This window comes from Dromiciops gliroides, chromosome 3 (assembly GCF_019393635.1).
Source record: "Dromiciops gliroides isolate mDroGli1 chromosome 3, mDroGli1.pri, whole genome shotgun sequence".
Taxonomy (NCBI): domain Eukaryota; kingdom Metazoa; phylum Chordata; class Mammalia; order Microbiotheria; family Microbiotheriidae; genus Dromiciops; species Dromiciops gliroides.
The window spans coordinates 16260282-16288189 of record NC_057863.1 but is presented as its reverse complement, the minus strand read 5'-3'; the positions used below and the strand labels follow the sequence as shown (position 1 = coordinate 16288189).

Here is a 27908-nt window from a genome sequence, read left to right as displayed (position 1 = left end):
TCATATTTATTATCTCATTCGAGTCTCATAATATAATAACCCTGCTTTTATCCAGCAGCATTGATTCATTGCATCAGACCTCTTTTTAATTTGCTTATTTCTCCAATATCTCTATTAGCTTTTCCTTCTCTCTCTCTCACTCCCTCTCTCTTCTCTCTCTCTCTCTCTCACTCTCTCTTCTCTCTCTCTTTTCACTCTCTCTTTGTCTCTCTCTCTTTTCACTCTCTCTTTCTCTCTCTCTCTCTCTCTCTCTCTCTCTCTCTCTCTCTCTCTCTCTCTCTCTCTCTTTTCACTCTCTCTTTGTCTCTCTCTCTGTTTCCTGTAACCCCTCCTTTCCTTTCTTCTCTTTTAGGCAAACTATCACTCACTTGGCCATTTGGCAGGAACAGCTCAAAGGAGATGTCATAAAACTGCTCATGTTGGGCCTTTGGCTTCGTGGTGCCAGTTGGAACCTTTTCCCTTAACCCTGGGCCTCTGTCATCTTTGCCTTCATACCCTTCAGAGGTCCGAACCAGTATTTGAACATGGTGTAAATTACTCTTTTGGGAAAGTCATTGGCTTTTCTAACCCATAAAGGGTGATGAAGCACTCTGAAAGGAAAGCCTTTTCTAGATAAAGGAGACCTGAGGGTTTGCATGGCTGCTTCTGCCAAAGGTCAGCGGCTGCTGATCCCTCTTTTTTAAGTGGGATAACATAATCTAGTCACTCCTATATAATTAAAAAAAAATTTTTTTTTTGTTTGGTTTTGTTTGGTTTTTTTTTGCAGGGCAATGGGGGTTAAGTGATTTGCCCAAGGTCACACAGCTGGTAAGTGTCAAGTGTCTGAGGCCGGATTTGAACTCGGGAACTCCTGAATCCAGGGCCGGTGCTTTATCCACTGTGCCACCTAGCCGCCCCCACTCCTATATCATTTTAAGTTTTTTTCTATCCAGAAAAAGTGATTTCAAATGAAAGCAGAGGTAAAATGGTGACTAAGGGGAGATGGGTAAATTTTCCTAGGGCTGTTTTGGGCTTTTTCTTTACCATCAGCTGAATGACTACCTCGATTGTACTCTAGTAGACTGGTTTGCCTGCCTGTGGCTTTTGAATTATATGTATCCAATTGGGTCCCATTTCTCATTAGATTTCTCTGTTCTCAGCTCTATGCCATATTTCTTGATGACCTAGAAAAAACAGGTGACCCTAAAATTGTTTTGTGTTGCTACATGGGGACTGTTCTTTGTTCGGTCCACTAATATATTTTGAGGGCTTCTTAGAATTTAAGATTGTTGAGGAGGGGGTTGTTTCATTTTTGTCTTTGTAGCCCAACCTCTTCCCCACCATGTTTTGTATAGTTCCTTGCACACAGCAGGTGATTAACAAATCTTTCTTGAATTAAATTGAATTGAGTCAATCATTTATTTATTTATTTATTTCATATAATTTATGTGTTTTTTGTTTTTTTTTTTTTGGTGAGGCAATTGGGGTTAAGTGACTTGCCCAGGGTCACACAGCTAGTAAGTGTTAAGTGTCTGAGGCCAGATTTGAACTCAGGTACTCCTGACTCCAGGGCCGGTGCTCTATCTACTGCGCCACCTAGCTGCCCCTGAGTCAATCATTTATGCTTCTTACCCTACTCGGTAATCTAGAAGCACAAGATACAAGAAATAACATGAACTGGCCAAAAAATGTCATTTGTTATGAACTGTAGTCTATTTGGCTCATCACAACCCTTATCCCCAATACTCAGACATAATTTAAAACTGCAAAAGAATGAATCCAGTTTTGTCAGCGTCAAATTGTCTCCTGAAAATGCTCATTGTTACAGTGATTATAATTGTCTGAAGTACTACTATACTGTTGGTTATAAAAGATGCCCATAAAAATAAACAATGGAATGGACAAGAACTCATTTTGGTTTCATCATCCCCGTTGTATTAGCTTTGTTTAAGTGTTCATTGAAAGACTTTCTCTGCTGTTTTCCTATAGTAAGTATAGTGTTATTTTAAATCATAATTAAAAAAAACCCCAACACAACTTCTAGCTTTTACCAACTTAATTCTTCCCTCCAAATATGGAAATATTGCAGTTTTCTGTGACTGACTTGGATTTTTGGCCATGGACAAATCTCTTAACTCTCTTTTTTGTGGTGCCTCAGTTTTTCCATCTATGAAAAAGGCACCGCCACGTGCTTTCTAGGGGGCGTTCCTTAGGCATATACGATCACTAGGTCATAGATGCAGAGCTGGAACCGGCCTCAGATTTCAGCTCGTCCTTATTTTTTACTGATAAGGAAACTGAGCACCAGGGCCCCAGAGAGATTGTTGATAAGAAAATGCCTGCATATTTTGGAAGAAAAGATGTTGCCAAATTCTCAGATGGAAAGGTGATCCGTGGTTAAGACAGTGAGGACCTCTCACCATAGGGAGGCTACAAGAATGGACTCAATTCAGTGCCAGTTTCCAGTTTCCATGCCTGGTCTTCTGAGCTGCCATATTGTAAGGTCCGAATCTTTCTCGTCTCTCTCCTTAAAAGGCTTCACAAACTTCATGAGGAGTCCTGCTTGTGACGTCTTTAACCCATTGCACTCTGAGGTGTTCCAAGACATGGACCAACCTCTGTGCAACTATTACATCGCCTCCTCTCACAACACGTACCTGACGGGTGACCAGCTCCTCTCTCAGTCCAAGGTGGACATGTATGCTCGCGTGCTGCAAGAAGGCTGCCGCTGTGTGGAAGGTAAGCTTGCTCTTGCTTGTTCCTGGGGATGCTGTAATAATAATAAGAATAGGCAACACCTATAAAGTGCAGACTTTGTGCCAGGCCAAGAAAACCCCATGGACAAAACGTCTGTGGGTAATGAATGTAGAGCTAGACATGACTGAATGACTGAACGAGAGCCATGTGCCAGGCACTGTGCTGAGCACTTTACAACTATGATCTCATCCCGTTGAGGTATGTGCTATTATTATTCCCATTATATAGATGAAGAAACTGAGGCAAACAGAAGCGAAGTGACTTGTCCAAGGTCATATAGTGAGGAAGTATCTGAAGCTGGTCTTTTGAACTCCAAGCCTAGTGTACTATCTCCTGTACCATATCACCCTGCTTTAAGAAGTTTGAGATTTGCTTTTTTATTGACATCTTTTATTCTTACTTCATTTTTAAATTTTGGAACGTGTGTTTCTGTTCCTCTACCCAGCAAGCCGTTCTGAGAGAGAAAACACAGGGCAACAAAACTAGCTGACGTATTAACTAGATTGGATAACAGATGGAACATTCCACCATCATAGCTATAGCACCAGACGTCTGGAGCTGGGAGGGACCTCAGACCCTGTTTTGTCCACCCCGTCATTTTACAACTGAGGAAACTAAGGCTGAGAGAGATTACATGGTAGTGAGGAGATAAAGTGAATCGAGTGCTAGAGTTGGGGTCAGTAAGGTCCAAGCTCAAATCCTGCCTGTCACTCTTCTGAGCCGTGTGGCCTTGGGCACATCTCAGCCTCAGTTTCCCCAGTTGTAAAATGCAGGATAGTAATAGAACCTACCTCCCAGGCTGGTTGTGAGGACCAAATGAGACAATATATACAAAAGCTCCTGCAGTTGTTTAGAGCCAAATGCAAGGATTCAGCCTCACTGACAGTGTGTGAACTTGCATCTTCTGCCTCTAAGACGGTGTAGTTTCCACCGTGCTAGTCTTCTACCTTTGCAAAGGGAACTCCATTTGCTCATCTCTCCTTCAAAGGCAACCTGGGTTCAGGAGTTCTTAACCCAGGGTCCTTCAACTACTTTTTAAGCAGTTTTGTGTCCTGAACCCCTTTAACAATCATTACGGTGAAGTTTAGGGGTCCTTTTTCAGTATCACGTTTTAAAATAAAATGATTAAGACTACAAGGAAACCAGTTATATTGGCATATTCTATCAAATATTTTTTTTTTCAAAAGCCAAGGTCAGAACCCAGGTTAAGATCCTCTGGTCTAAAATGACCTCTGCTTACAGATTATGGCAGAAGAGACCAAAGGGCACCTAGTGGTCTTCTCCACATCATGTCTGTACAAAGTTACCTGGTTTTATTATTGTTATTGTTTTTTAAACAGCTGCAGTTGCTATTTAAAAAGCCTAATTTATGGACTGTAGCCAGTCAGAGACTATAAATTTCAGGTGCCTCAGATGGTCTCCCCCAGTGGCTGGAGTGCAGTGGAGTAAGATAATTATTGAGTAAGAGCACGATGCCTTTGGACAGCTGCTTCATGCTGCTTATGATCAGAAGGAAAAAACCCAAACTGGCTGCATTTCCCAGCCTTTCGTGGTGTTTTCCTTCTCCATTTGTCCAGCTGAAGTTCCTTCCTTAATCAGATGTTTACGACATCTTGGGGAGAGCTGATAAGAAGCTTCTTCAGGCAGAGCCCGCTTGTCGGTGCAACAAGCTGATGCCCTTTTTTCACCTGGCCCCTCAGTTCAGTGCTTTTGAGCCAGGACTGTTTGACAAATGTGGATGTTCTGTTCAAGGACTGAAGTTGTTAAGATGGATGGGGCTGATACTGACATACCCTTGAAAAGCTGTTTCGGGACCTTGGCTGTCATCTCGGTGTGTATCTGGGAATGTCCATCCCACAGTTCCATCGTGAGAAGTCGGCGGTCGAGATGCAGGTGCTTCAGGCTCTGCCTGGTTTGTCATGAAGCCTTCCTGTCTCTCATGACACAAGTCAACAATGGAAAAACATGGGACCCAAGGCTATTCTACTTTGAGGAGATTAGGTTCTTCTGGTCCATTGGGTTAAAAAGAGCATAGCTTTAGTGCTAAGAGGAACCTTGGAGGCCATTGGCTCTAAACCCATTTTACAGATAAAGAAATGGAGGCCCAGAGAAGTTTTTAGGGCTACTCCATGTTTATACAATCCCAGTTTATACAGCTAGTTAGTGTCTGAGCTGGGATTCAGACCTCATCTTCCTGACTCAGTGTCCAGGATTCTATTGTTGGATCGTATACATGCCTCTGCCTGCATTTTATGGACAAGCAAATAGAAGGATGCTGGACAGGTGAATGCCACAGAATCTAGGATGCCCAAGGCCAACCCCTACTCTGCTTATTCAGACCTGAACACTTTCTGTCGTTAGTTAGTGGGTATTTAAAAATTGGATGGGATGTGCATTTGGGCATTCACTTGTTGACCTTAGTGGGGTTTTTTTGTGATCTACATTAAGTTCTCCATGAATCTTTGTTACACCTTAGAGATGCCTCAGGATGTGAATTACTGAGAAACCATCACATTTTAAAAGGGGGAGTTGAGTCTGAGGAGAACAGATAAGGCAATTTTTATCTAAAGACCAAACTTTGACAAACTTCCTTCCTTTATAGTCTTGAAGGTGCTGTAAGATCTTCTCAGATGGGATCTGCAACTGTTTACATTTCTCAGTGGAATCCTTATGCTTTAGCATCCTTCTCTTTCCATTACCCTTGAAGACAGGCCACTGTCTTTCATTTTTTCATTTGTTTGTTGTGGTGTAGTGGAGCCTAACAGCTTTTGAGTTAGAAGACATGGGTTCAAATTTTGACATCACTACTTGTTAGCCATGAGACTTTAACCCTTCTGGGCCTCAGATTCTCCTCTTGTTCAAAACAGGAAAGCAGATGACCATTGATCCCCATCAAGGTCACAAGCTATAATCTTGTGAGAAATTCTGAAAACTGATAGATTTGGGGGCAAAAGGGCAACACTGGTTGTAGAGAAAATTCTGAAAAGTGTTGAAGGCAAAGACATGGGCACTTGAACATCGAGCCTCCATAAGGGATGTGGAATCAATCAGAAGTAGTTCTTAAATGTATTCTGTTGATAGGATCAGTCCTTTGTGCTCAGGACAGTAGGGCATTATGGGAAATCTAGCTGAGCACAAGACAAGATCCCTGTTCTCAAAAGACCTACACTCGAGCAGCACCTAGGCACAATTAATGGAAGCTCAGGTTCTGACCTGTGCAGATTTGACGATGGAGACAACAAGGTCAGGAAGAATCTCCCTGGAAGAGATGGGGCTTGAGCTGACCTTTGAAGGATGAGTCAAGTTTATCTAAATGGAAAGGACAAGCCTGTTTCAAGTAGGCAAACGAAGGAAGAGGCAGAGATTAAAAACTAAAAGGCCTCTATTTGTTTGAAAGCAGTCAGTGGACCTGAGTGCCTACTAAGGTGGTGTTTGGGGAAGCAATAGGAAATAAGGTGCTATAATTAATAAGGTCTGTATTGCGGGTAAGGCCATTTTAGGGACGGTCATGAAGCTTCCCAATGGAGAAGTTTAGGTTTGACATGTTGGGCCCAATTAATGGATTAGGCAGCCTTGAAATTCCCTTCCAACTCTAGGGAATCGTTTTGATGCAGGAGAATCAGATCTCAGGAAATTAGTCTGATAGTCACATGCATGAAGACAAGCTAAAAGTTTGTAGTAGTAATCCATTTGTGAAGTGTGAGAAATGGGTCTAGAGTGGTAGCAGGGTAAACAGAGAGGAAAGAAGAGTCTGAGAGGTTTATTGAAGGACTAGACGGTGAGAGATGGTGATTCAAGCCAAGGAATAAAGGAGAGTTAAGAGTCAAAGGTGATTTCAAAATCCCTAGACTGAGACACAGGAAGAATGATTGCACCACTGACAAAAACAAAATGGGGGTGGAGGTGGGGGAGGAAGAATGAATGAATGAATCGAAACAACTAAAAAAGCAGAGCGTTGGGGGATACAAATAGAAAAGCCACAGTTCTTGAAGGGGCTTTCATTCTAATGGGAGAGACAACACGTGTGGAAGGTTTCAGCTACAAGTCCAATGGAAAAGTCCCACGGTGCTTAGGGTTGGTGGTGAAGCAAATATTAATGCATTATGTCATATCATTTCCACTGATGAAATCCTATCAGTTTCTATTGTTAAACCATTTGACAGCTCCAAGCACTGGTGCTGAGAACTTTCTTTTCTTTTCTTCCATACTCAGAAGAACCATTTCCAGGCTGAATCTCTACAGGGATTGCTTGCCAGGATAATGGCTGCAGGGTCTGGTCTGGAAGCAGGATCAGTCATTTTGGTGATAAAAAGGCAGTTCTCCCACCCCAGGGATTTCTCCCCTCAGTGATGGTTCTAGGACTGCCATTGGCTGGGCTGAAAGCAGAACCGGTGTTCTGGAGGGCATGGCTATTCCCAAGCTTCCTGAGGAAGAGATGAATTATGAGCTTGAAGCGATGGCAGGATATCTGTGTAGAGAGAGCCTGTGGGCAAGTCAGAGGTGGAAAAATGAATCTGAGAGTCAGCTGAGAGGAGAGACTTGAAGCCATGAGTCTTAATCAGCTTACTGAGAAAGTGAGGAGAAGAAAAAGCAGAGCACTGGGGACCAAGTCTTGGAAAAACTTTGCGCTGTTAGGGTCAGGTGGAAAAAGAGAATCCAGCCAAGGCGTAAGAACCAGAATAAACAAAACGTAGATAAATCAGTGTGGGGAACTTCTGGTCTGAGAACACCCTTTATGAATCAAGATTGCAACCCATTCATGGTTTAATAGAGCCTCAGCATTCATCTGGAGGGTTGTTTGTGTTATGCCAAGTGACTGACCCCAGGGTGCGTGGCTACTGAATGTCAGAGTTTGAATGCAGATTTTCCTGGTTCTGAGACCAGTGCTCCATCTACTACATTAAGGTGACCTTCTTTATACACGTGTCCCAAGTATAGTTGAATAAATGATATAAGAATGTGCAGAGCCATGGGAAATACCAGGAGGCTGTGACTGTTATAACAACACCAAAAGGGCAACAATATTTAACCCTAAATTCTCCCCAATCATTTGAGGGAAACTCTTATTGGAAAGACCAAAAACTATGAGTCCCCGGGAGAAGTTAGATTCTCCAAAAAGTATTTGAGTAATAAAAACTCCACTGGATCAGCTGACCAACTTCAGATATGTTTTTTCTGTTTGATCCGGCTGCCAGACCCCTTCTGTGAGCATAAAACATCTGTTGATATCTCTCACATTAAGTTAAATCATGTGAGATTTAAAATTGGATATCCGAGCATTAAACTCCCCCTTTAACTCTTCCCTTATATGTCTCCCAGACCACTAAGAAAAAGAAGCCTCTGAGCTTTAATCAGTGAGGGATTAGTTTTTATTGTTTGGGAATTAATTAGATAACAAAAAGGTGATACCAATTAGGGAAATAGGAAAGTAGAAATACAAATGAATAATCTTAGATCTAAGCTTAGTCTATATTCTTTTATAAAACTCACCGAATCCCAAACTGCCTGCCAGGCCGAGAACCAGCACCGAACACCAAAACGTGCCGCCACAGCTAAGCTGCAAAGCCAGAGAGAGACCAAACTTCCATTCCATCCTCAATTTTAAGTTGGCATCCCAGAAGTTCGCCACAGTCTCCACCCCAAAAGGGAGGTCCTTCAAAAGCTGCTTCAGTAGCATGCGCAATCTCTCAAATGATTCAGCTCAAACTTCCGTTTTTTTACCACAATCATCATATTTCATTCTTTTGGGCTGATAAACCTTCCAAAACATAACTTTCCCTACTGAGGCACCAAAGGACCCCAGGTCCTGTTTCATGATAACAATAGCATATCAAAATTTCTAATAGAATGAAATGTGGGTTTCCAGGGAAGGTAAAATAAAGATTATCAAGAGGTAGTTAGAATGTAAATTCCTTGAGGACAGGACTGATTTTACTTTTCCTTGCATTCTTAGGCTCTGACACATGGTAAGTACTTAATAAATGCTTGTTGAATTGAGTGTGTGTGTTTGTTTTAACAGTTGACTGTTGGGATGGTCCAGATGGAGAGCCAGTGGTCCACCATGGTTATACTCTCACTTCAAAGATCCTCTTCCGAGACGTTGTGGAGACTATCAATAGAACTGCCTTTGTAAAGAATGAGTAAGTGTCCTCAAACCCTCTCCTCTCCCTTGAGGTCTAGCTCACTTAGGGCACAGCCAAGACACAAAATCACGGAGGGGAATGAATGTTTCTGATGTGGAGTTTGCTTACCCAAAGTGGTGAATGACCTTTACAAATCTCAGTACTTGCTCTTCCTTTTGGTCAACTGGGAGCTGTTGTCCAGAATGCATGGCTGTGGCAGTGCCTCTGATTTGGGGGGTGCCTTGGGAAGGAGCAGAGAGTCTTGCCTCTGTTTTCTTTGCTGGAAAATGGGTTTTATGAGCATTCTTGCCAGATGTCCACCATGTTCCCTTCTGACCCTAAGTCCATGATGCTTTGGTCCTCTGACCTATTTATATCCTTGGGCTGAGATGGTGCTCCCTCACCATCTCCAACCTTTCAGAAGAAAGAGTTTACCAAGAAAACATCATTATTAGGGTTACCTAACAGCTGAACAATCATTAAATGGGTTCATTGAATGAAGACATCAAAACCCTCTTCAGAAGTTGGGACATTTCTCTGCCATGTGGAATTTTCTTTTGCTGCAATTGTTCACATTAATTGAGCATTTCTGACCCCTGACTTGGGGGTCTCTGAGGAGTATAATCCATTAGGGCCTTTTTAGTTAGACATTATTTCCATTAAACTCCCTGGGATGATCGTGGAGGGATTTCTAGCCTACTCCACACCACAGCTGCTGAGTTTGTTTACGGAAGCTAATCTCCCTTCAGGTCATCATGAGCATGAAATCAGATGACCCTCCTGGGCACGGGGCCGGGCACATGTGGTGAACAGATTTCTATTTGATGGGCCTCGTGCTGACATTAGGCTGGGGATAGGAGCTGAACCCGATTCCACCACTATTTGGAACTCCCAGATGGGAAAATCTCTACCAAAGCAGGTTGTTCCCTTTCTTGCAACTTCCAGACATAAGAGAGTGATGAAGAACTTAAGTTCTCCCACCCCCAACCAGGTTCTTTCTGGCTCAAAGACCAGCTGTCTCTCTGCTGTGCATATCACTTATTAATACCCTGCTATTATTAGCCTTGTGTGATTAGCTTTAATATCATTCTCATTATCAGTGATATGACTGTTAGTGTGTTTTCCTAATGAGAAGAATAAAATCTCGGACAGTCAGGGCTCTTAATGTAGGAGCTGGGCTTTGCCCGCAAGCCAGAGAATTGATTTTTGTTTTCCCTGGATATATTTTGAATTTTATGATGAATACTCTGTGTGTCAGAGACGGTGTATTACCAGTTATTATTTCACTGAAAGGACATAGTATGAAACTTTTGAGATGGAAATGTTGGTAATTAAGAACTGGAAATCCGTTTATAGTACAATTTAAAAAGATTATGAAAACGATGACTGAGGCCATCAGGAAAAAGGAAGGAAACCCATATCTACCATGTGCTTCACAACTATGATCTCATTTGAACTTCACAACAACCCTGGGAGGTAGATGCTATCGTGACTCCTATTTTACAGTTGAGGAAACCAAGGCAAGCTGCAGTTAAGTGACTTGCCCAGGGTCACACAGATTGTAAATGTGGGAGACTGGATTTGGCCTCAGGTCTTCCTGACTCCAAACCTAGCCAGCCATCTATCTCCAGCTAGCCGTGTGGATGCAGAAACAAATAGCAATGATTTTGGAGTCAGAGGACCTGGGTCTGCATCCTAGCTTTATAATTAACTAGCTGTATGACTGTGGTCAAGTCTCTTCCATTTCTCTAGGCCTCTGTTTCCTTATCTGTAAGCAAAGTATTAGACTAGGTGACTTCTGAAGTTCTATCTTACTCAAAGACTACGTGTGATGGTTTAGAACTAGAAGGGGCCTTGGGGATTTTCTAGCCCATCCCCTTCATTTTATAGATGGAGGTCCTTGAGTCCCATGGAGGTGAAAGTGACTTTACCAAGGTCATACCGCTAGTGAATAGCTTAGCCCAGGGTTTCTTAAACTTTTTCCATTCACAACCCCTTTTTGTCCAAGAAATTTCTACTCCATCCCATATACATAGGTATATAAAATAGGTATACAAATCAAACATTTATTGCCAAATTTTTCATGACCTACATGTTCAGTTACAAAACCTCATGTGGGGTCGAGACCCACAGTTTAAGATGCTTTGGCTTAGAAGATACAAACCCAGGTTGCCTAATTCCAAATGCAGTGTGCCAGCTAGCTGGCACAATGGAGGAAGATCTGAGTTCAAATCCAGCCTCTGACACTTATTAGCTGTGTGACCATGGACAAGTCACTTAACCACTCTGCCTCAGTTCCCTCACCTGTAAAATGAAGATTATAATAGCACCCACCTCCCAGGGTTGTTTCGAAGATCAAATGTGATAGTAATCATAAAGCACTTAGCGTGGTGCCCAGCGCAAAGTAGGCATTTAATAAATTATTATTCCCTTCCCCTCTTTCCCCTTTCTATTCTACTATATATGAGAGAATCCTGAGTCTTATTTCTGTCTCAGCACCAGCTGTCTCTGTTGCTTTGGGCAGATCAGTTGAACCACGCGTCCCTTAGTCGTTCGAATTGTAAATAGAAATGCTACCATTCAGTCCCTGCTAGAAATGTTTGGGAAAACACTTTAATGTCATTCTATCAACATAGTTTTGAAACACTTGCTTTATAAGGGCCATGGGATGCTAAAGTACTTTTTATCTTCAAATGAATGCTGTAAGTTGTTTTTATTTTAGCTAGAAAGCTTTAAAAACATGAAGAAACAATTACATTTAATGATAAGTATCCCTAAGATGTTCCCAAAAGGGAGAATAAATCAGATGCAAATGGAATATGTAATGTTCCTTTCCTTTCATGTATTTTTCCTCTCCTTCTCTTTCTTTTCTCTGTCCCCTCCTCCCTCTTCCTTTCTGCCTCCTCTTCTCTCTAGCCACATCTTCTCCTTTCTCTCCATCTCCTTTTTTCCTTTTTTTCCCCTCTATCCGTTCTTCTTCCTTCTCTCTTCCATCTCTTTTCTTTCTCTGCCTCTTTCTCCTTCCCTTCTCCTCCCTGTCTTCCTTTCCTTCCTTCTCCTACTTTTCTCCACCTTTCCCTCTTCTCTCCTTTAATACCTTCTCTCTTCCTTCTTTTTTCTTTTTCCTCCTTCTCTGTTTTTCTTTCTCCTTCCTTTCTTTTCCACATCTCCCTTTCTCTCTTCCTCTCCTTTCTTTCTCTTCTTTCCTCTCTTTATCTTTCCCCCTTTCCTTTCCCTCTCCCCCTTTCCCTCTCTCTTTTCTTCATTTTTTCCTGCCCTTCCTCTGCCTCTCCATTTCCTTCTGTTTCTCCCTTCCCTTTCTCTCTTCTCTCCTTCCTTTCTTTTTTCTTCCCTCTATCACTTCTCCCTCTTCCTTTGCTCCTCTTCTCCCTCTCCTTCTTTCCCTCATTCCTCTTTCTTCCTCCTCGCCTTTCTTCTTCTTCTTTCATTTCCTCCTTTCTTTATCCCTTTTCTGCTTCTGCCTCTCTGCCTTTCTTTGTACATCACATCCCTTACTTTGAGTTTAATGTGGATTGAAGGCATGCTCTATGCCCTGGCCATTTGCTCAACCATTAAGCAGAGCAAATGTTTTTCTCTGGAGGGAGAAGCTTTAACAAAGGCACCTGGGATCACTGTGGGTTTTCCCCTGTTTGTTAATCTTCCCCTCCACAGAGATGACTGCCTAGAAAGGCAAGAGCCCCGGGAGCCCAGAGCGTGCTTTTCTGACCCGTCTGTGCTGCCAGTGCCCCTGAGCCTTGTGTGCTTGTTTTGTCTCAGGTTCCCAGTGATCTTGTCTATTGAGAACCACTGCAGTATCCAGCAGCAGAAGAAGATTGCTCGGTACCTAAAGGAAATATTCAGTGACAAACTGGACTTGTCATCTATCGACACAGGAGACTCCAAGCAGCTTCCCAGCCCGCAGAGTTTGAAAGGGAAGATTTTAGTGAAGGTAATTACTTGCAGTAATAAAAGCCATCATTTATCAACCTAGCCCCGAATTCCTCTATGGATTAAGAGCTGGTTTATCAAAAGAATTATCATCAGAATGGATGCACAAAGTGCAGTCTCAGTCTCAGTCTCGGTTTCTGTGTCTCTTTCTTTCCACCTTCTTCTCTCTGTGTCCTTCTGTCTCTCTCCTTCCCCCCTCTCTTGCCCTTTCTCTCTTCTCTCCCTCTCTCTTTGTGTATGTGTCTCTCTGTCTATCTCTATCTCTGTCTCTGTCTTTCTGTCTTTCTTTTCACCCTCTTCTCTTTCTATCCTTCTGTCTCTCTCTCCTTCCCCCTTTCTTCCCTCCCCCCTCTCTTTGTGTCTCTTTCCATTTCTCTATCTCTCTTTCTTCCCTCCCCCCTTCTGCTACACCTCTCTGTGGTTTTCTTTCCCTTCCATTTTCTTTCTAATTTGGCATTCAAAAGAAGTCTACAGCTGACTGCCAAGTCTCCTGGGATTCTTTTTTTTTTTTTTGGGGGGGGGCTCCTACTATAAAGCAAGTGTTCAATTTGGAGTCTTTAACTGTTGTTTATGATGCAGAAAAATGGGAGGTGGGCTCTTGCACAAATACCTGCGGGCGTGTGCCTGAACCTCTTCCCATTTCCCTACATCCAGCTCCCATAACAATCTGTCAAAGGAAAAAAAAGTGTCTCCTTCACGCTTGACCAGCTGTGGTTATGTAAGTGAGAGGAGGGAGCTTGGAGGCCCAGCACATGCTCAGGCCAATACCCAGCAGGCCTGGCTTGCTGGAGGTGAGTGTGTCTGCACACAGCCAACAGAGGAACCATCGGACATCACTTTCAGTATAAACAGTTTCTGGAAGGGATGGGCCTGACAGCCTGTAAAGAAAGCAATGCAGTCAGAGGAGGCGGTGTCCATCCCATCACTGAAGTTTGGGAAACTTGGTGGGAGCCACCTTCAGAGCCCCGGGGGCTGGTTTTGCTGTTTGAAATCTGGAAGATAAGCAAAGGGACCATTTAGGGGTCAAAATTCCACACAATCCAGTGTTGTCCTCAAGAGAGCCAGGGACCAAAATAAATACTGTATGGTGTCAGCTATGGTCATCCTATCGTGGACTTGGGCTGGAAGGGAGGGACCTTAGAGATGTAACTTATTATTATTATATAGTGTTTGAAGTCTTGCAAAATGCTCTACATCTGTTATTTCATTTAATTTGAGATAAACACAACATGTCTGTGACTCAGGTGAGGAAACTGGCACTGGCAGAGGTTCAAGCAGGGATTTACCTGTTTCATACAGGTATTAAGTGGCAGAGCTCAGATTTGAACCTGGAACCTCTGACTCCAAACCCAGCACTGTTTCCATGGCCCCACGCTGCTCCCTCAAGAGACTGAAAGGCAGTAAGGGATGGGTAGAGTCACAGGTATAGAGATGGAAGGTATTCTTTTGACACATGAGAAGTCTGAGACCCAGAGGGGAAGTGTCTCTGCCAAGGTCATGTGGGTAATAAGTAGCAGAGCCAGAATTTGAATCAAACACTTTTTTATTTTTTATTTTATTTTGGTGGGACAACGAGGGTTAAGTGACTTGTCCAGGGTCACACAAGCTAGTAAGTGTCAAGTGTCTGAGGCTGAATTAGAACTCAGGTCCTCCTGAATCCAGGGCCGGTGGTTTATCTGCTGCACCACCTAGCTGTCCCGAATCCAACACTTTTGATTACACACGTAGTGTCCCTTCCAATGCTAGAGTGCTCCAGTCATTAGCTTTTCCGGAGATTTGGTTGGAGCAAGTAGTAGACAGAAAGGATGGCATGAGATTTGTCAGCCTGTAAGGCTGAGTGACGTGCTCTTGACCGAGGCACCTGGGTCAGTGCCTAGGGGGCCTGCCCCATTGCGGGGGTGGGGGGTTGGGGGGGAGGGGGGGCTGCCTCTCACTCTGCCTGCCATGACTGCACCCTCCCCAGTAGGCTGACGAGCAGCAGGTGTACTGCAGGAGCTCACTTTGAGGCCCCAGGGAGCCTCTATTGGCTCACAAGAAGCCTGGAGCCAGCATCATGGGCACCCCCTATTTCCCCAAGTGCTCCAAACTTCAGCCAAACACAAGGAATAATGAAGCATCTCGGCAATGCTTAATAAAGAGGATGAGTTTGGGTGTCTGGGAACTCTCTGCTCTCATGAAATCAAGTAATAGTTGATATAAGCCTAAGATAGGGTGACAAGGGACCTACTTCAAAGGGAATTTCAGGGTTGTGCTATATAAGTGAAAGTACTTTGGTGAAAAGTGCAGCAGACATTCATTCAGAGTATTAGTAAGATTGAGAATAATATGAATAGGGTGAGTGGACACAGCTCCTTGTATTTCTAAAGTGGTTTTTGCTATCTAATACATTATCTCATTTGATCCTTACAACAGCTTGGGGAGATAAGGTGAATAAGCATAATTATACCCCTTTTGCCGATGAGCAAACTCAGGGCAGCAAAGTTGTAGAGATTCAAACCTCAACTGCGCTGTCTCGATTAAAGTTCAGTCAGCCACTTTTCAGTCTTGTCTGACCCTTTGTGACCCTGTTTGGGGTTTTCTTGGCAAAGATACTGGGGCAGTTTGCCATTTCTTTTTCCAGCTCATTTTACAGATGAGGAAACTGAGGCAAACACGTTAAGTGACTTGCCCAGGATCCCACAGTTAATAAGTGTCTGAGGCTGGATTTGAACTCAGGAAGATGAGTGTTCCTGATTCCAGGCTTGGCACTTTATCCACTGCATCACCTAGCTGCCCTTCATTTGAAATGAACTTATCTTATTAAAGTGCTAATCCCTCATAGGAGAAATTGGAGTTGGATTTTAAAATGAGGGTCAAACAAGGGTGTATGTGTGTAGATGGGGGAATGTCATCTTTATAGTCACACAAACATTGCTGAATTTCCTGAACATTTGCCTAGCCTGTGGTTGAGATAATAATCGATCAATCAACACGCATTTATTAAAAGTCTATTATATACCAGGCAATGAGACAAAAATGAGATAGTCTCTGCTTCAAGGAGCTAACAGTAATACTAATGATAGTAATAGTGCTAGCTCACATCGCATTTTAAAGTCTGTGGAGCACTTTGCAAATATTCTCTCTCCTTAGACCAGTCATCTAAAGGTTAAAATCATAATTGAGTTTGTGGAATGGAAATTACCTTCATTTTGGGACAAAGGAATTTTAAAGGCAGACATTCAAATTATGCAGAATGGGCCCTTTGGACATCTCACCCCCATTTGTGATTATGTTAATTGAATAACCTCACAGGCAAATGGAAGTAGAGGAGTCTTATCAGGGTTTTCATGCAAACATGAGCATCACAGTGGCTCATGGCCAGAGAGGAAGAGTTGATGGTGGTCATTTGGAGGAAGGGCAGGATTTATTGTCCATTTTCCAAGGGTACCTGGGGCCCATTTGCCCCTTAGGGTGACCTGTAGATTTTCTGAGGCTCTCCTACATTTTAGAGATTGAACCCTCCCCGTTTGGTTTGAAATAAAGACAAAAGGAGCTATTTTCAGCCCCTCAAATAAGTGACCTTGGGCCCAATCCCCCAAAGGCAGCAAATACCCATCTGGGGAGCTCTGTACCCCTGTAAGAACTTTATGTTTGCAATGTGGGATCACAAAGCTAGAAGGAGCCTGAGGATAATGTAGTCCAACCCCCCCCCCCCGCCCCATTTCACAGATGAGCAAGTCCAGGCTGAGAGTGGCACAAGTAGTAAATGGAAGAGCCAAAATTTGAACCCAGGTCCTCTGACCATGCTCCTTCTACTATACTTTGGGGTCTAATTAACATCTTTCCCTTTAACAGAGCTCCATGAACTCATTTCCTTCTTCATCCTGTTTTAATGTTTCTTTGTTTTTAGGAGGGAATCACTCATGAATGCTGCCTTTTCTACTTCTTTTAAAATGATTAATTTGGGCCCCTTTACTGATTATACTAAAGAGCTGTTGTTTGCACATATACATGACTTCTGAGATATAACTGAGGGAGTCCCAGAGGCTCGAGGAGTCACCAGCTCTCCCGTGTGTGACAGCCATTCTTGTATCCAAGGGTGTAAGTTTCAGGAACTCAGGACTCCCTGTGTTTCTGCATCTGTAAGGGTGGGAACAATGTTCTCATCCATCTGTGTGTTCCCCCTAGTGCCTTTCACATAGAACATGCTCAATCAGCATTTGGTGAATGAATGAATATATAGGAAGGCTTTTTACAAGCCATGAGCTGCTAACTTGACATTCTGTTCACTCCCGAATGCCCGTGTCTTTTCCACTTCAGAAGACTCATTGCTCTCTTCTGTTGCTTATCCTGACTCTCAGGTATTCTAATGATGCCTCCAAAAAGAAAAACCACAGGAATGGATGGACTCACCCAATGAGCTCCTTTAGCAGGGGCTGCCAGTGTCAGGGGAGCCTAGAGAATGCCCACACGTTCTATAAATTCATGGCTAGCTGGATTGGGCACTGGCAGGTATTTGTGAGAGAAGTCAACTGTCCATATTTCTTCATCAAAAATTGGGAAGAAATCAGTTTCATTTCTGGCCAAGTTATTAGAATGGTGTGATAGGGTGACATAGTGAATTGAGAGCTGGACTGAAAGCCAGGAAGATTTGGATTCAAGTCCTACCTACATACTGGCTTTGTGACACTGGGCAAGTCACCTAACCCATCTTGGTATTCTGGGAAAATACTAAAAGTTGCAGAGAGGGTGCCAGTTTGCATTGGTAGAGAGAACCCTCATCCAGGAGTTCCCTGTACCAATGAAATAACAGGCCCAGTTCTTATCCCAATTGGGACGGTAGGCTTTGGGGCAGGAATGAACCTTAGAAATCATTTGGTCCAACCTTCTTATTTTACAGACAAGAAAAATGAGTCACAGCAAAGGGGAATGACTTGCCTAACAAGATCAAGCAGTTAGGAAGGGAGCGAGGATCTAAATCCAGCATGCCTAACTACAAATCCAGTTCTCTTTCCCTGACTCCATGATACCTCTCAGTAGGTCAACTGGAATAATGAGTTACACATCCTTCACATACCATGACAGCTAAGGAAAGTGACACCCTAAGGTCAATTTGTCTTCCCTTCTTGCCTGTAGATGTCACTTTGTTCCATTGGGAAAAGTTGCTTTGCCAGACTCCTGTATTTTCTAGAAGGAACCACCTTCTTTTCTGTTACTTGGGGTTGGCAATGTTGGAGTCAGCCTTGACTTCATCTTTCTTCGTTGTTTGTAGCCTCTCAGCTTGCTAGCTCATTGCCTTAGTCTTCCTCTCACAGGGTACAAAGGCAATCAAGGATATGTTACTAACATGCAAGTTTGTTCGTTCTCGTTCTCTCTCTCTCTCTCTCTCTCTCTCTCTCTCTCTCTCTCTCTCTCTCTCTCTCTCTCTCTCTCATTAACTATCCATGAGAAACTAACCCAGTTTAGAGAAACAGGAAAAAACTTTTTTAAACTATAAGCTAGCTTTCTTCTTTCCATTTCAAATCTCCCTCTCATCACCTTAGACAACTATTAATCCAACTAACCATATAATTTATTTTAATTTTTGTCTCTCTGTGTGTGGGAGCAATGAGGGTTAAGTGACTTGCCCAGGGTCACACAGCTAGTAAGTGTCAAGTGTCTGAGGCCAGATTTGAACTCAAGTCCTCCTGAATCCAGGGCTGGTGCTCTATCTACTGCTCCACCTAGTTGCCCCTTAACCATATAATTTATTAAAAGTGATGAATAATACAGAAATGTAGAGGTATTTTTCAACCGAGTGTTAGCTATGAGAAAGAATACAGCTGAAGTCACCTTTCCCCAACAACTGTAACTGGGGATTCCTCCAAACCACTGGACCCACACAATCCAGATTGTAAAATATTTTTAAACTAACTGGGCCCCAATTGGGAGGGACTAACCTATCTGGGTGGGGGGAGGGGGCGAATCTGTGGGCTTTTGACTGGCTGGCTATCTGACTGCTATTAATTTCCAAAGCCAATCTGTTAGGGCCTTTTAAAAATTCCTCCACACTTGCTCCCTCTCAAATTGATAAGCAAACGCTTAAGAAGCCTCTTAATTAAATAATCAAAGCAGAATTTATTTATAAAAATCAATGTAAATGACAAGGGTTAGGAAATATAAATTATACCACCTGTCTGCTTTTAATATAATAAGGGCCGTTGCTGCCTCTTGCCTTAGGGTATGTTCCAGCTTCCTCTAACTTTCACTCTTTTTCTCCTTCACTCCAGCCCCTTGAGCTTTCACTGCTCAGCTCCTTTCTTCTAACTCCAAGCCCCTTTCACTTTGTTGACCCCCCCCTTACCATCTAACTTTCCTCTCTGTACTGCCGTGATGAACCCCTGCATCTCTCTCACAGACTTCCTTGTGTTCTCTTAGTTCTCTGGCATCCTCTTTGCTCTTAGCTTTTTCTCCATCTCCCTCCTCCTTACGTAGCCTGAGTCTCCTTAGTGTCCTTGTAGCAGCCCCCCATCTGTCTTCTCCAACCTCTCTTTCTCCAACTTCACTTTCTCCTCTCACCTGTGCCGTCTCCCCCTCTCTTGTCAGCCCCCTTTTTATTAACCTGCTCTCTCAGGTGAAACCGGGGGCTGGCCACCCCCAGGGTCCACCAAGCCCCATGCTTCGCAAGCCCACAGTTGGGGCTGGGTGAAGCAAACCCCAGTGTCTCTGAAGGTTTTTGTGGGCCTTTCTGCTGTGCAAATGGGGCCATGCCACAACCATAGCTCAGGGTTTTCATCCTTGAAGCTTAGCCCAGCTCAGAGGCCCCCCCCACACACACACAGCTGAAGTGGAGGGGGAGGAGCCCTAGCCCCTCTTAAACAGAAAAAAAAAACCCTGAGGGCCTAAGGCTTTTAAATCTCAGCCCAAAGGTAGGGGGTCACTAAATCAAAATAAATTCCCACAAGATCTTTCAGAATGGTAGAAAAAAGTCTTACAAATTTTTCTTACAACGTCTTCTCTGGAAAATGAGAATTAAACCAATTTCTCTCAAAATGTCTCTTTAGACTCTGTCAAAGATGGCAGGTAACTCTCAAAGTCTCTCAGAGACTCTTTCTCCATGACAGTTAACTCTTCATGTCTCCAGAGGAAAATTCCCTTAGTCTTAATTCAGTTGTCCGACAAACTCCTAATCCCCCCCACCCATTCTATTTCTTTTCCCTTAAAGTCACAGTAACAGCAATCAAAGTCTCTGTGTAAGGGGCTTTTCCAGGTGGGGGTTATACAGCTGTATTGCAAAGTCTCCGAGGGAAGGAACAGTGCCTTATTCACCCCCATCTCCTCCAGGCTCTGGCACAGTGCCTGTCAGGGACAGCAGATAAATATTGATTTGTTGGCGGAATGGTTGATGAGGAAAGGGTTTGCAAAATGAAGTGTGAGCCAATAGAGATAAGATTCATGATTGACCAACTTGAGAACTACTTTTATGGCCTTTGGCACCTCAACTCTATGTAATTGCGTGTCCTTGCCCATGGGGAGAGCTCATCCATTGGTGAAATGAGGACTGAATCTCTACCTTGGAAAGCCACCTTCACCAGGTTGCTGTCACTACATGTGCTGAAAGATGAACAAAGCTATATTTTCATTCAACATTCTTGCATTCTTAGCATTTGACTCTTTCAGACTGGCTTCCTTTTCAGTTAGTGTGAATCAATGGTGTCATTTTCTAGAAGAAAGACCTGGCCAAGGGGTCAGGAGATGACGCTAAACTGTGTCTGCCGTTATAAATCAGAGGTGTTGCCGACGGATCCTTCATACCATGATGGGTTGCTTTGGGGAGGTCACAGGTTCTCTTAACTCATGATTATGATGAATGCAATTGACTTTAGAACAGGGATTCTGTGAGCTTGGTCTTTAATATTTTGGTAACTGTATTTCAATATATGTGGTTTGCTTTGAAATCCTAAATTTTATTGTATGCATTAAAAATATGATTCAGAGAAGGCATCCATTTGGCCTCACCAGATGAACTGCCAGAGTGGTCCAGGACACAAACACAGAATGAAGAGCCCCCGCCCCAGTTTAGATGAGCTCAATAGATTCCCCTCTAGGTATTAGATATGGGAGGCAGCAAGGTACCATGGATAAAGTGCAGGATTTAGGATCAGAATATCAGGGTTCAAATCCCAACTCTTATCTGTCCTTGGGGATGTCACCTGACCTATTCAGGCCACAGTGTCTTCATCTGTAAAATTAGGGTGTTGATCTGCATGGTCTCTAAGGACACTTCTAGCCTTGAATCTATAAACTAAGTCTGAGGATGACATTGAGCAACATTCAGTTATTATTTTGTAATTATCCATCTATCTATCTATCTATCTATCTATCTATCTATCTATCTATCTATCTATCTATCTATCATCTATCTAATTAAATTTCAGGGCAAGAAGCTACCCTACCACCTTGGGGAAGATGCTGAAGAAGGTGAAGTGTCAGATGAAGACAGTGCTGATGAAATTGAGGACGACTGCAAATTTAAGCTCCATTATGTAAGTTTTGCACTTTTCTGCTCTTGATCATCTTTAAGACCTCCTGACAGAAGGAGGGAAGAGGGGGCAGTCACTTCCATGATGTTGGAATGTCTGGAAATGTGGCTGATGAGCTGTGGAAGTCCTGTTACTGAAGTTACCTCAATCATACAGTCAGAGACTTTTTGTGTTGGGAGGGACCTTGGTGGTCATCTGGCTGACCTGACCTGACTCTCTAGAACTGAATCCAATATCAAGTGGTTAGATCTTGAGCTGGGGATCTCATAGTCCTGGCTTGAGTTCACAAGTTGTAGGTTCTCTCCATGGTCTACCCATGTCCAGCTTTTCACCATTCTACTAAGTGATCATGAACAAGTGATTGCTTTTGCAGTTGCTGGTGGTGTTTTCCTCCTGGGATACCAGGTCCCCTTGTAAGGAAACTGAAAGGCTGTGGATTAGACCATCCACTGAAGGGTCTCATCAGTTCTGAGATTGATTTCTGAAGTATCATATCTCAGCTAAGCATTTGCTTAGCAATTTGTTAACCATATTGGAAAGTGGGAAAGGTAGGTATCTCCTCATTTTTTAATTCTCCCAGCTGATTTACATCCAGGAAAATTCTGATGGGGAAAAATGTAGGGCTAAATGAACCAGTATTCCCCAATGACTTCCCCCCTCTACAATCCACTTTGAAGAAAATGTGTGATAATTTAGCCAAGATTAACATAAACCCCCTGGGGAAGCTATGTAATGTAGTGGATAGAGCATTAGGCTTGGCGTCAGGAAGTCATCTTCCTGAGCTCAAATCCAGCCTCAGACACTTACTAGCTGTGTGACCCTGGGCAAGTCACTTAATCCTGTTTGCCTCAGTTTCCTCATCTGTTAAATGAATTGGCAAATGGAAATGGCAAACCTCTCCAGTACCTTTGCTAATAAAACCCCCAAATGGGCTCATAAAGAGTCAGATGTGACCGAGACAACTGAACAACAACATTATACACTCCCATCACCTTTAGAACCTTTTAGACTTACTTTCATTTCTATAGAAACCAGTCTTTTCAGGTCTTCTTTGAACCAGGCAGGACTGCCATGTCTGTTCCCCTGCTGACTGCAAAGAATTGGGGAAATATTGAACACTTCTAATCCCTACTGTTGCCTTGAATTTATATTACAGCGTCACAGAGTATTTGGCATGTTGGTGCCCAAAAGACTCAACATTATCTATAAATGGGATGTGAGGTAGAAATTTGATCTGTTATACTAAATAGAGGAACCAATCCATGTAGCACATAACTTACTTTGGCAACAGTGGAAGAATCAGGTGCCAGATGGAACCATCATTCTCTTCCTAATCTCATCAAGTGTCTGCTATTTGATAAAGCTATAATATTATAGAAATTACATATTTAACTGACTTAAGTAAATGGAAATAAAACTGAGTGATAATGTTTTGTAGTTTTTTCTGCTAGATGTGTCTTAATTGAAAGGCAGCCTGACATAGTACATAGAATGCAAGATCTGTACCCAGGATAGAATGCAGGAAGTTGTTGTTTAGTCATTTTTAGTTGTGTCTGACTCTTTGTGACCCCACTGGGGTTTTCTTGGCAAAGATACTGGAGTGGTTTGACATTTCCATTTGCCAGTTCAATTTACAGATGAGGTAACTGAGGCAAACAGGGTGAAATGACTCCCCCAGGGTCACACAGTTAGTAAATATATGAGGCCAGATGAATCTTCCTGACTCCAGGCCCAGTGCCCTATCCACTGTGTCATATCTACCTTCAGGAAGACCTAAATTCAAATCTACTTCCCACCTTCACTCATTTTCTTATAACCTCACAGCACCTAAGAGAATTCCTCAAGGCTGCTCTCCCAAGTCTTTTAAGTTTCTATCCATTGATAGAAGAGTTCCTGACCCAGGGGCTATTTTTGCCAAGAATCACCAATTCTCAGGGACCTTCCTTCCTACCTAAAACTTTTATTAATGGTTTTTGCCTTTACATCATATTCGTGCCCAAATATTGTCTCTCCTCTCTCTAACCCAGTGATCTATCTCTTGTAACAGTGATTAAAAATCAAGGGGAAAAAGGCAATTCAGTAAAACTGACCAAGACGTCAACAGAGTCTAGCCGAGTGTGTACTACTCCACATCCTTAGTCCCAACCCATCCCCAGCACCTCTGCAGTAAAGGGAAGAAGGCACATCCCTCCCCTTGTGGATGAGTGGTTCGTTGTAACCTTTAAGTGCTCAGTTTTGCGTTGGTATTCCCTGGGCTATGTCTTCTTACTTTCACTTAATGGTTATGTAGCTTTCTTTGCTACAGTTATCTAAACAAATGTAGAGTTTAGGGTTTGGTCGATGAATCAGAAACATTCAGCTTCTGCCATACATCATCCCTCTCGGCTTGGCCTTTTTGACCCTTAGGTTTCTGGGCTGTTTCAACAGAGATACCAGCTAACTGATTGTCTGAATCCTGGGGTCAAGTCTCCCCTGAGACTTGTAAAGGATTCATTAAGACAGACTGAGTTCCTCCTCCCCCATCCCCTGTAGTGATTAAAATGACCCAGAGTGGTATAGCCTGGATTCAGATCCTGGCTCTTCCACTTGCTTACTTGGGTAATCTTGAGCAAGTCTCTCTGGGACTCAGTTTACTTTTCTGGATAAGGAGGGGATTGGCTTAGGTGGCCTCTCACATCCTTTCCAGCTCTCACTCCATGAGCCCATTGAAGCAGTTGGTGAGGAGAATCAATGGTAAAATCCTTCAGAAGAGGTGTCATGAGAGAGGTGATTCATTCAGCATCATGCCTCCTCCTTGGGGAATGGGTCTCCATATAAAGCCAAGTCCTTTTAGTTTCCAGCACCCACGTCCTCTCAAAATGTTTCTTCTGCTTTTAGTAAACATTCTATATCGGTAACCCTGTACTCCCAGTGAGGCCAAGCAAGAGTGAACAGAAAAAAATGGAACAAATGCCCCCACAGGAGCGTATGCATGGGGTTATATATGGAGTCCTCCACTAGGCTCCCCGTGGTTGTCCTCTTCCCCTCCCCCTCACTCCCACTCACTTAGTTGATGGGAATCCGGATGCCGTATTGATTGAGGACATTTCCCCAGATGATGGAGAAATGATTTCAAAGCCTCTTCATTTCTAGCCTTCCCTTTTAACGTTGTATAAATGGCAAAGAAACGTCATTGTCCATTCAGATAGCAATTTATGTATTTCCTCTTCCAAAGAAGAAAACAGATTCGAGTAGAATGTTTGGTGTGTGCGTGTTTTTTTAAAATTTTAATATCCTTTTCAAACTATTTCTCTGCCTTTGAGCTCTTCAGAGGGAAGGCAACACCGTGTAAAAATCCAAGGTGTTATTATATTGTCATCAGCCAGTTTACAGGGACACTAAGTGAAAAAGCTTAAATGCTTTGTAAGGCTTTGATGGAATTCCAACCCCCCTGAGACAGGTAGGGAAATCAAATGCCCAAAGGCAGCTTGGTTAGCCTCAGAGGACCTGGATTTGAATCTCGCCTCTGCTCCTTGCTACCGGCATGATTGTGGACAAAGCTCATGCTTTCTCAGTTTCCTCATCTGTAAAAATGAGGGGATCAGACTAGCTAGACCCCGAAGATACTTTCCAACTCTAAACCTCTGTGCCTAGGCCACAATAGGTTTAAAATTCTGTTAAAGGAACAAGAAGGCAGCTTCTTTATTGTGTAATGTAAGCGATCTCTTTCATTAATGGGAGCTTCTAATCACAGCTTTCCAGGTTAATGAAGTATGGTTGTGTTAATGGGGTCCTGCAGCAAGTAATTATTTTTGTTTAGTGTTTCTGGATGCAGACATGTCTCCGCCCCCTCACTTATCACAGATTGTGCATCAGCACCAGCCTGAGCTCCGCGTTAGTAGTCTTTCTCACTTACATCTGTTATTGGTAATTAAAACAATACTTCAGAACAACAGTCTGCATCTCTCTAGTGCATTAGGAGTAGAAAGCACTTTACATCCAGTGGCTCTGGAAGCTCCTCTTGATTCCCTCCCTCCCCTCATGCATCTCACTCTTCTTTGTATCATTGGTGTTTGTGTGCTGGGCCTTCCGGTCCTTTGGAAACTCCTTGAGGTCGGGGCCTGTGTCACAGGGGTAGGGACTGAAGACCACACTTGAGCTGTTTGCAGGCAAGGCCTGGCTCCCGTACTTCATCCGTATCCCTGAAAGGGAATGAGGCAGTTCTGGGCACAGGTGGGGTTTCTTTATTTTATCAATAGAGGTTTTTTCACTTTTCACCTTAATGTCATTTTGTAGCTTAGACTTAGAAGCAATATCTGGCTCATAACACATGAAGCACATGGTTAGCTGGGGGTGATCAGTGAGTTGTACAAATCACAGGCCCCAGGGCAGCACAGTCCATGCTGCAGGAGAGCAGATCTGAACCAGCAAAGCAGACAAGACATTTTCACGAGTTCCTTCTTATGCTGATGAGCCTTGCAGACCTTTGCCCAATTAAATTCTGGTATTTTTACTTTACAGATTCTCTTACTGGAGTGCAATTGTTTGTTTCTTCCTCCCTCCCTCCCTCCTTTCCTCCCTTCTTTCTTTCCTTCCTTCCTTTCTCTTTCCTTCTTTCCTTTCTTTCTCTATTTCCTTCCTTCCTTTATCTCTTTTCCTTTTCCCCTTTCCTCCCTTCCTTCCTTCCCTTCTTTCTTCCTTCCCTCCTTCTCTCCTAAATCTGCACTTCAGCTTATTCTTATAACACTGACTGTAACTCCCCATCCCTTGCACTCAATCTTATCAAATATCACCACATGCCATCATCACCATTCAATTGCAATCAGATTGGAGGATTCTGTTATTTTGGGACTAGCTTCATTGGGAAATCTTAGACTTGATGTATTGATTTGTTTTGCTTGATTGCACTTACATCTCTTATGGTCAGGGAATCATTGGGAAATGACAATGATATAAAAACAGAGCATCAACAGTTTTTTTTAAGTTTACAAAAAGAAAATCTTACACTTCTGTCCCCTCTGCTTGCATTCCTTGGCTCCTCGTCCTTCATGCCCCATCAATCTGGAGCTCCAAGTTACCCCCACCAGAGCCTTCTCAGTTCCTGTCCCTGGGCTGCTGAGTGTGCATAAGGAAGCCTCCAGCTATGCTTCCTGGCTTTGCCACCGATCCACGTTATCTAGTGGCCACAGAGTCCTCACTCCTGCACAGCAAGTTTCATTCTTCCCTGATTGACAGTCACACTTCCTGCTCCAAGAGCCTTCCACATTTTCTCTTTTCTCCTGAAGCCCTAAAACGAGTGCCATCCCACTGTCCTTTAGCAGAAAACATCACCCCCTCATGAGAACATCACGGCCGTCTGACACAACGTTCTTTATGTTTCCCCCATTCTACCTCAAAGTCTCCTTCCCTCCTTCCCTCATCATCTCATCCATTGCTTCATCCTCTGTACCTTGGCTACCCCTTTTTGTTCTCTCAAAGCCTCTTGCCACTCCCTCCTCCAACAAGCCTCCTTCCACTTAGCTCAGGGCTTCTTATCTTGGGATCCAAGGATAGATTGACTGGCATCCCTGAGCTTAGATGAGAAAAATCCAACTTTATTTCAACATAATGAGTTTCTTTTGTCATCCTATATATTTGATTTGTTTTTTAGCATTTTATTTTATTCATTTTAAGACATTTTTCAGAGAAGGGGGTCCATAGGATTCACCAGACTTCCCAAAGAGGTCCTTGTCACAAAGAGGCTTGAGAATCCCACCTTAGATCATGCCCCCTCTTTTTTGCATCTTCAGTTATTCCCCCTCTATCGGCTTTTCTCCCACTCAAGTCCCTTCCATTCTTTAGAATTTTTAAAAGCTCCTTCTGCCCATGGCACGCCCCTTAGAGGAATATTAGCCCCTAAGGCACCTGGTACAGTGGCTGGTACACAAAGGTACTTAATAAGTGAGTGCCATTGTCTGGTCTTGAAACGCTTTTGAAAAGTGACCTGAATTAGGCCCATGAATTATGTGTTCACTGACTTACCCGAACGATGCCTCCTCTTCCTGCTGCCTCTTCCTCTGGGTCAGAAGAGGTGGAGGCTGGCATCGTCATTGCCATGAGTGACGCCAAAGGAGCATAAGACACAGTCTCTGCTCCGAGGGGCTTCTACTTTCACTGGGCAGACAGAAGCTCCCGGGAGCGAAGGAGTGAGGAATTCCGTAATGAGAGGGTGGTGCTGACATTGGCTCATTGGTCCTGAGCCCAAACACATCAGAGCAGCTTGAGGCTGGCCTTGAAGAGGCTATGATTTGGGTTAGTGAAGGACAGGAGGGAGGGCATGCCCAGGGGAAGGAATGACAGACAGAATCCCAGGAGCTGGAATCACTGGGGCTTGGGTGGTACTGTTTTTCATTTCAATCTTCCCTCGCAGAGTGGGCTGCTCTGCTTCGGATGAGACAGTGAATGGGGAAACGCTGTAAGCTGGCTCATAGACATTGTTGGGTGAACACCCAAAGAGCCCATTTCCTCTCTGAACTAAAGATGTCCTTGGGAGCAGAGAGCTGTACCCCTCGTTCTGTGGTCCAGCTAGCAGGGACTTCTTGTTGTTGACAAGATGTTCCATTCCTGGTTTGTGTGTCTCTGT

General features: G+C 43.4%; 1 protein-coding gene across 2 annotated transcripts in view; it reads left to right on the top strand.

Annotated features, from left to right (window-relative positions):
* Positions 1-27908, top strand: part of PLCH1 (phospholipase C eta 1) — a 239848-nt gene that overhangs the window by 176657 nt on the left and 35283 nt on the right. For both annotated transcript variants that reach the window (XM_043998386.1, XM_043998387.1), the window contains 4 exons: positions 2515-2718; positions 8756-8876; positions 12636-12807; positions 21203-21310. In XM_043998386.1, coding sequence (XP_043854321.1) covers positions 2515-2718; positions 8756-8876; positions 12636-12807; positions 21203-21310 — 605 coding nt within the window. The remainder of the gene's footprint in view (positions 1-2514; positions 2719-8755; positions 8877-12635; positions 12808-21202; positions 21311-27908) is intronic.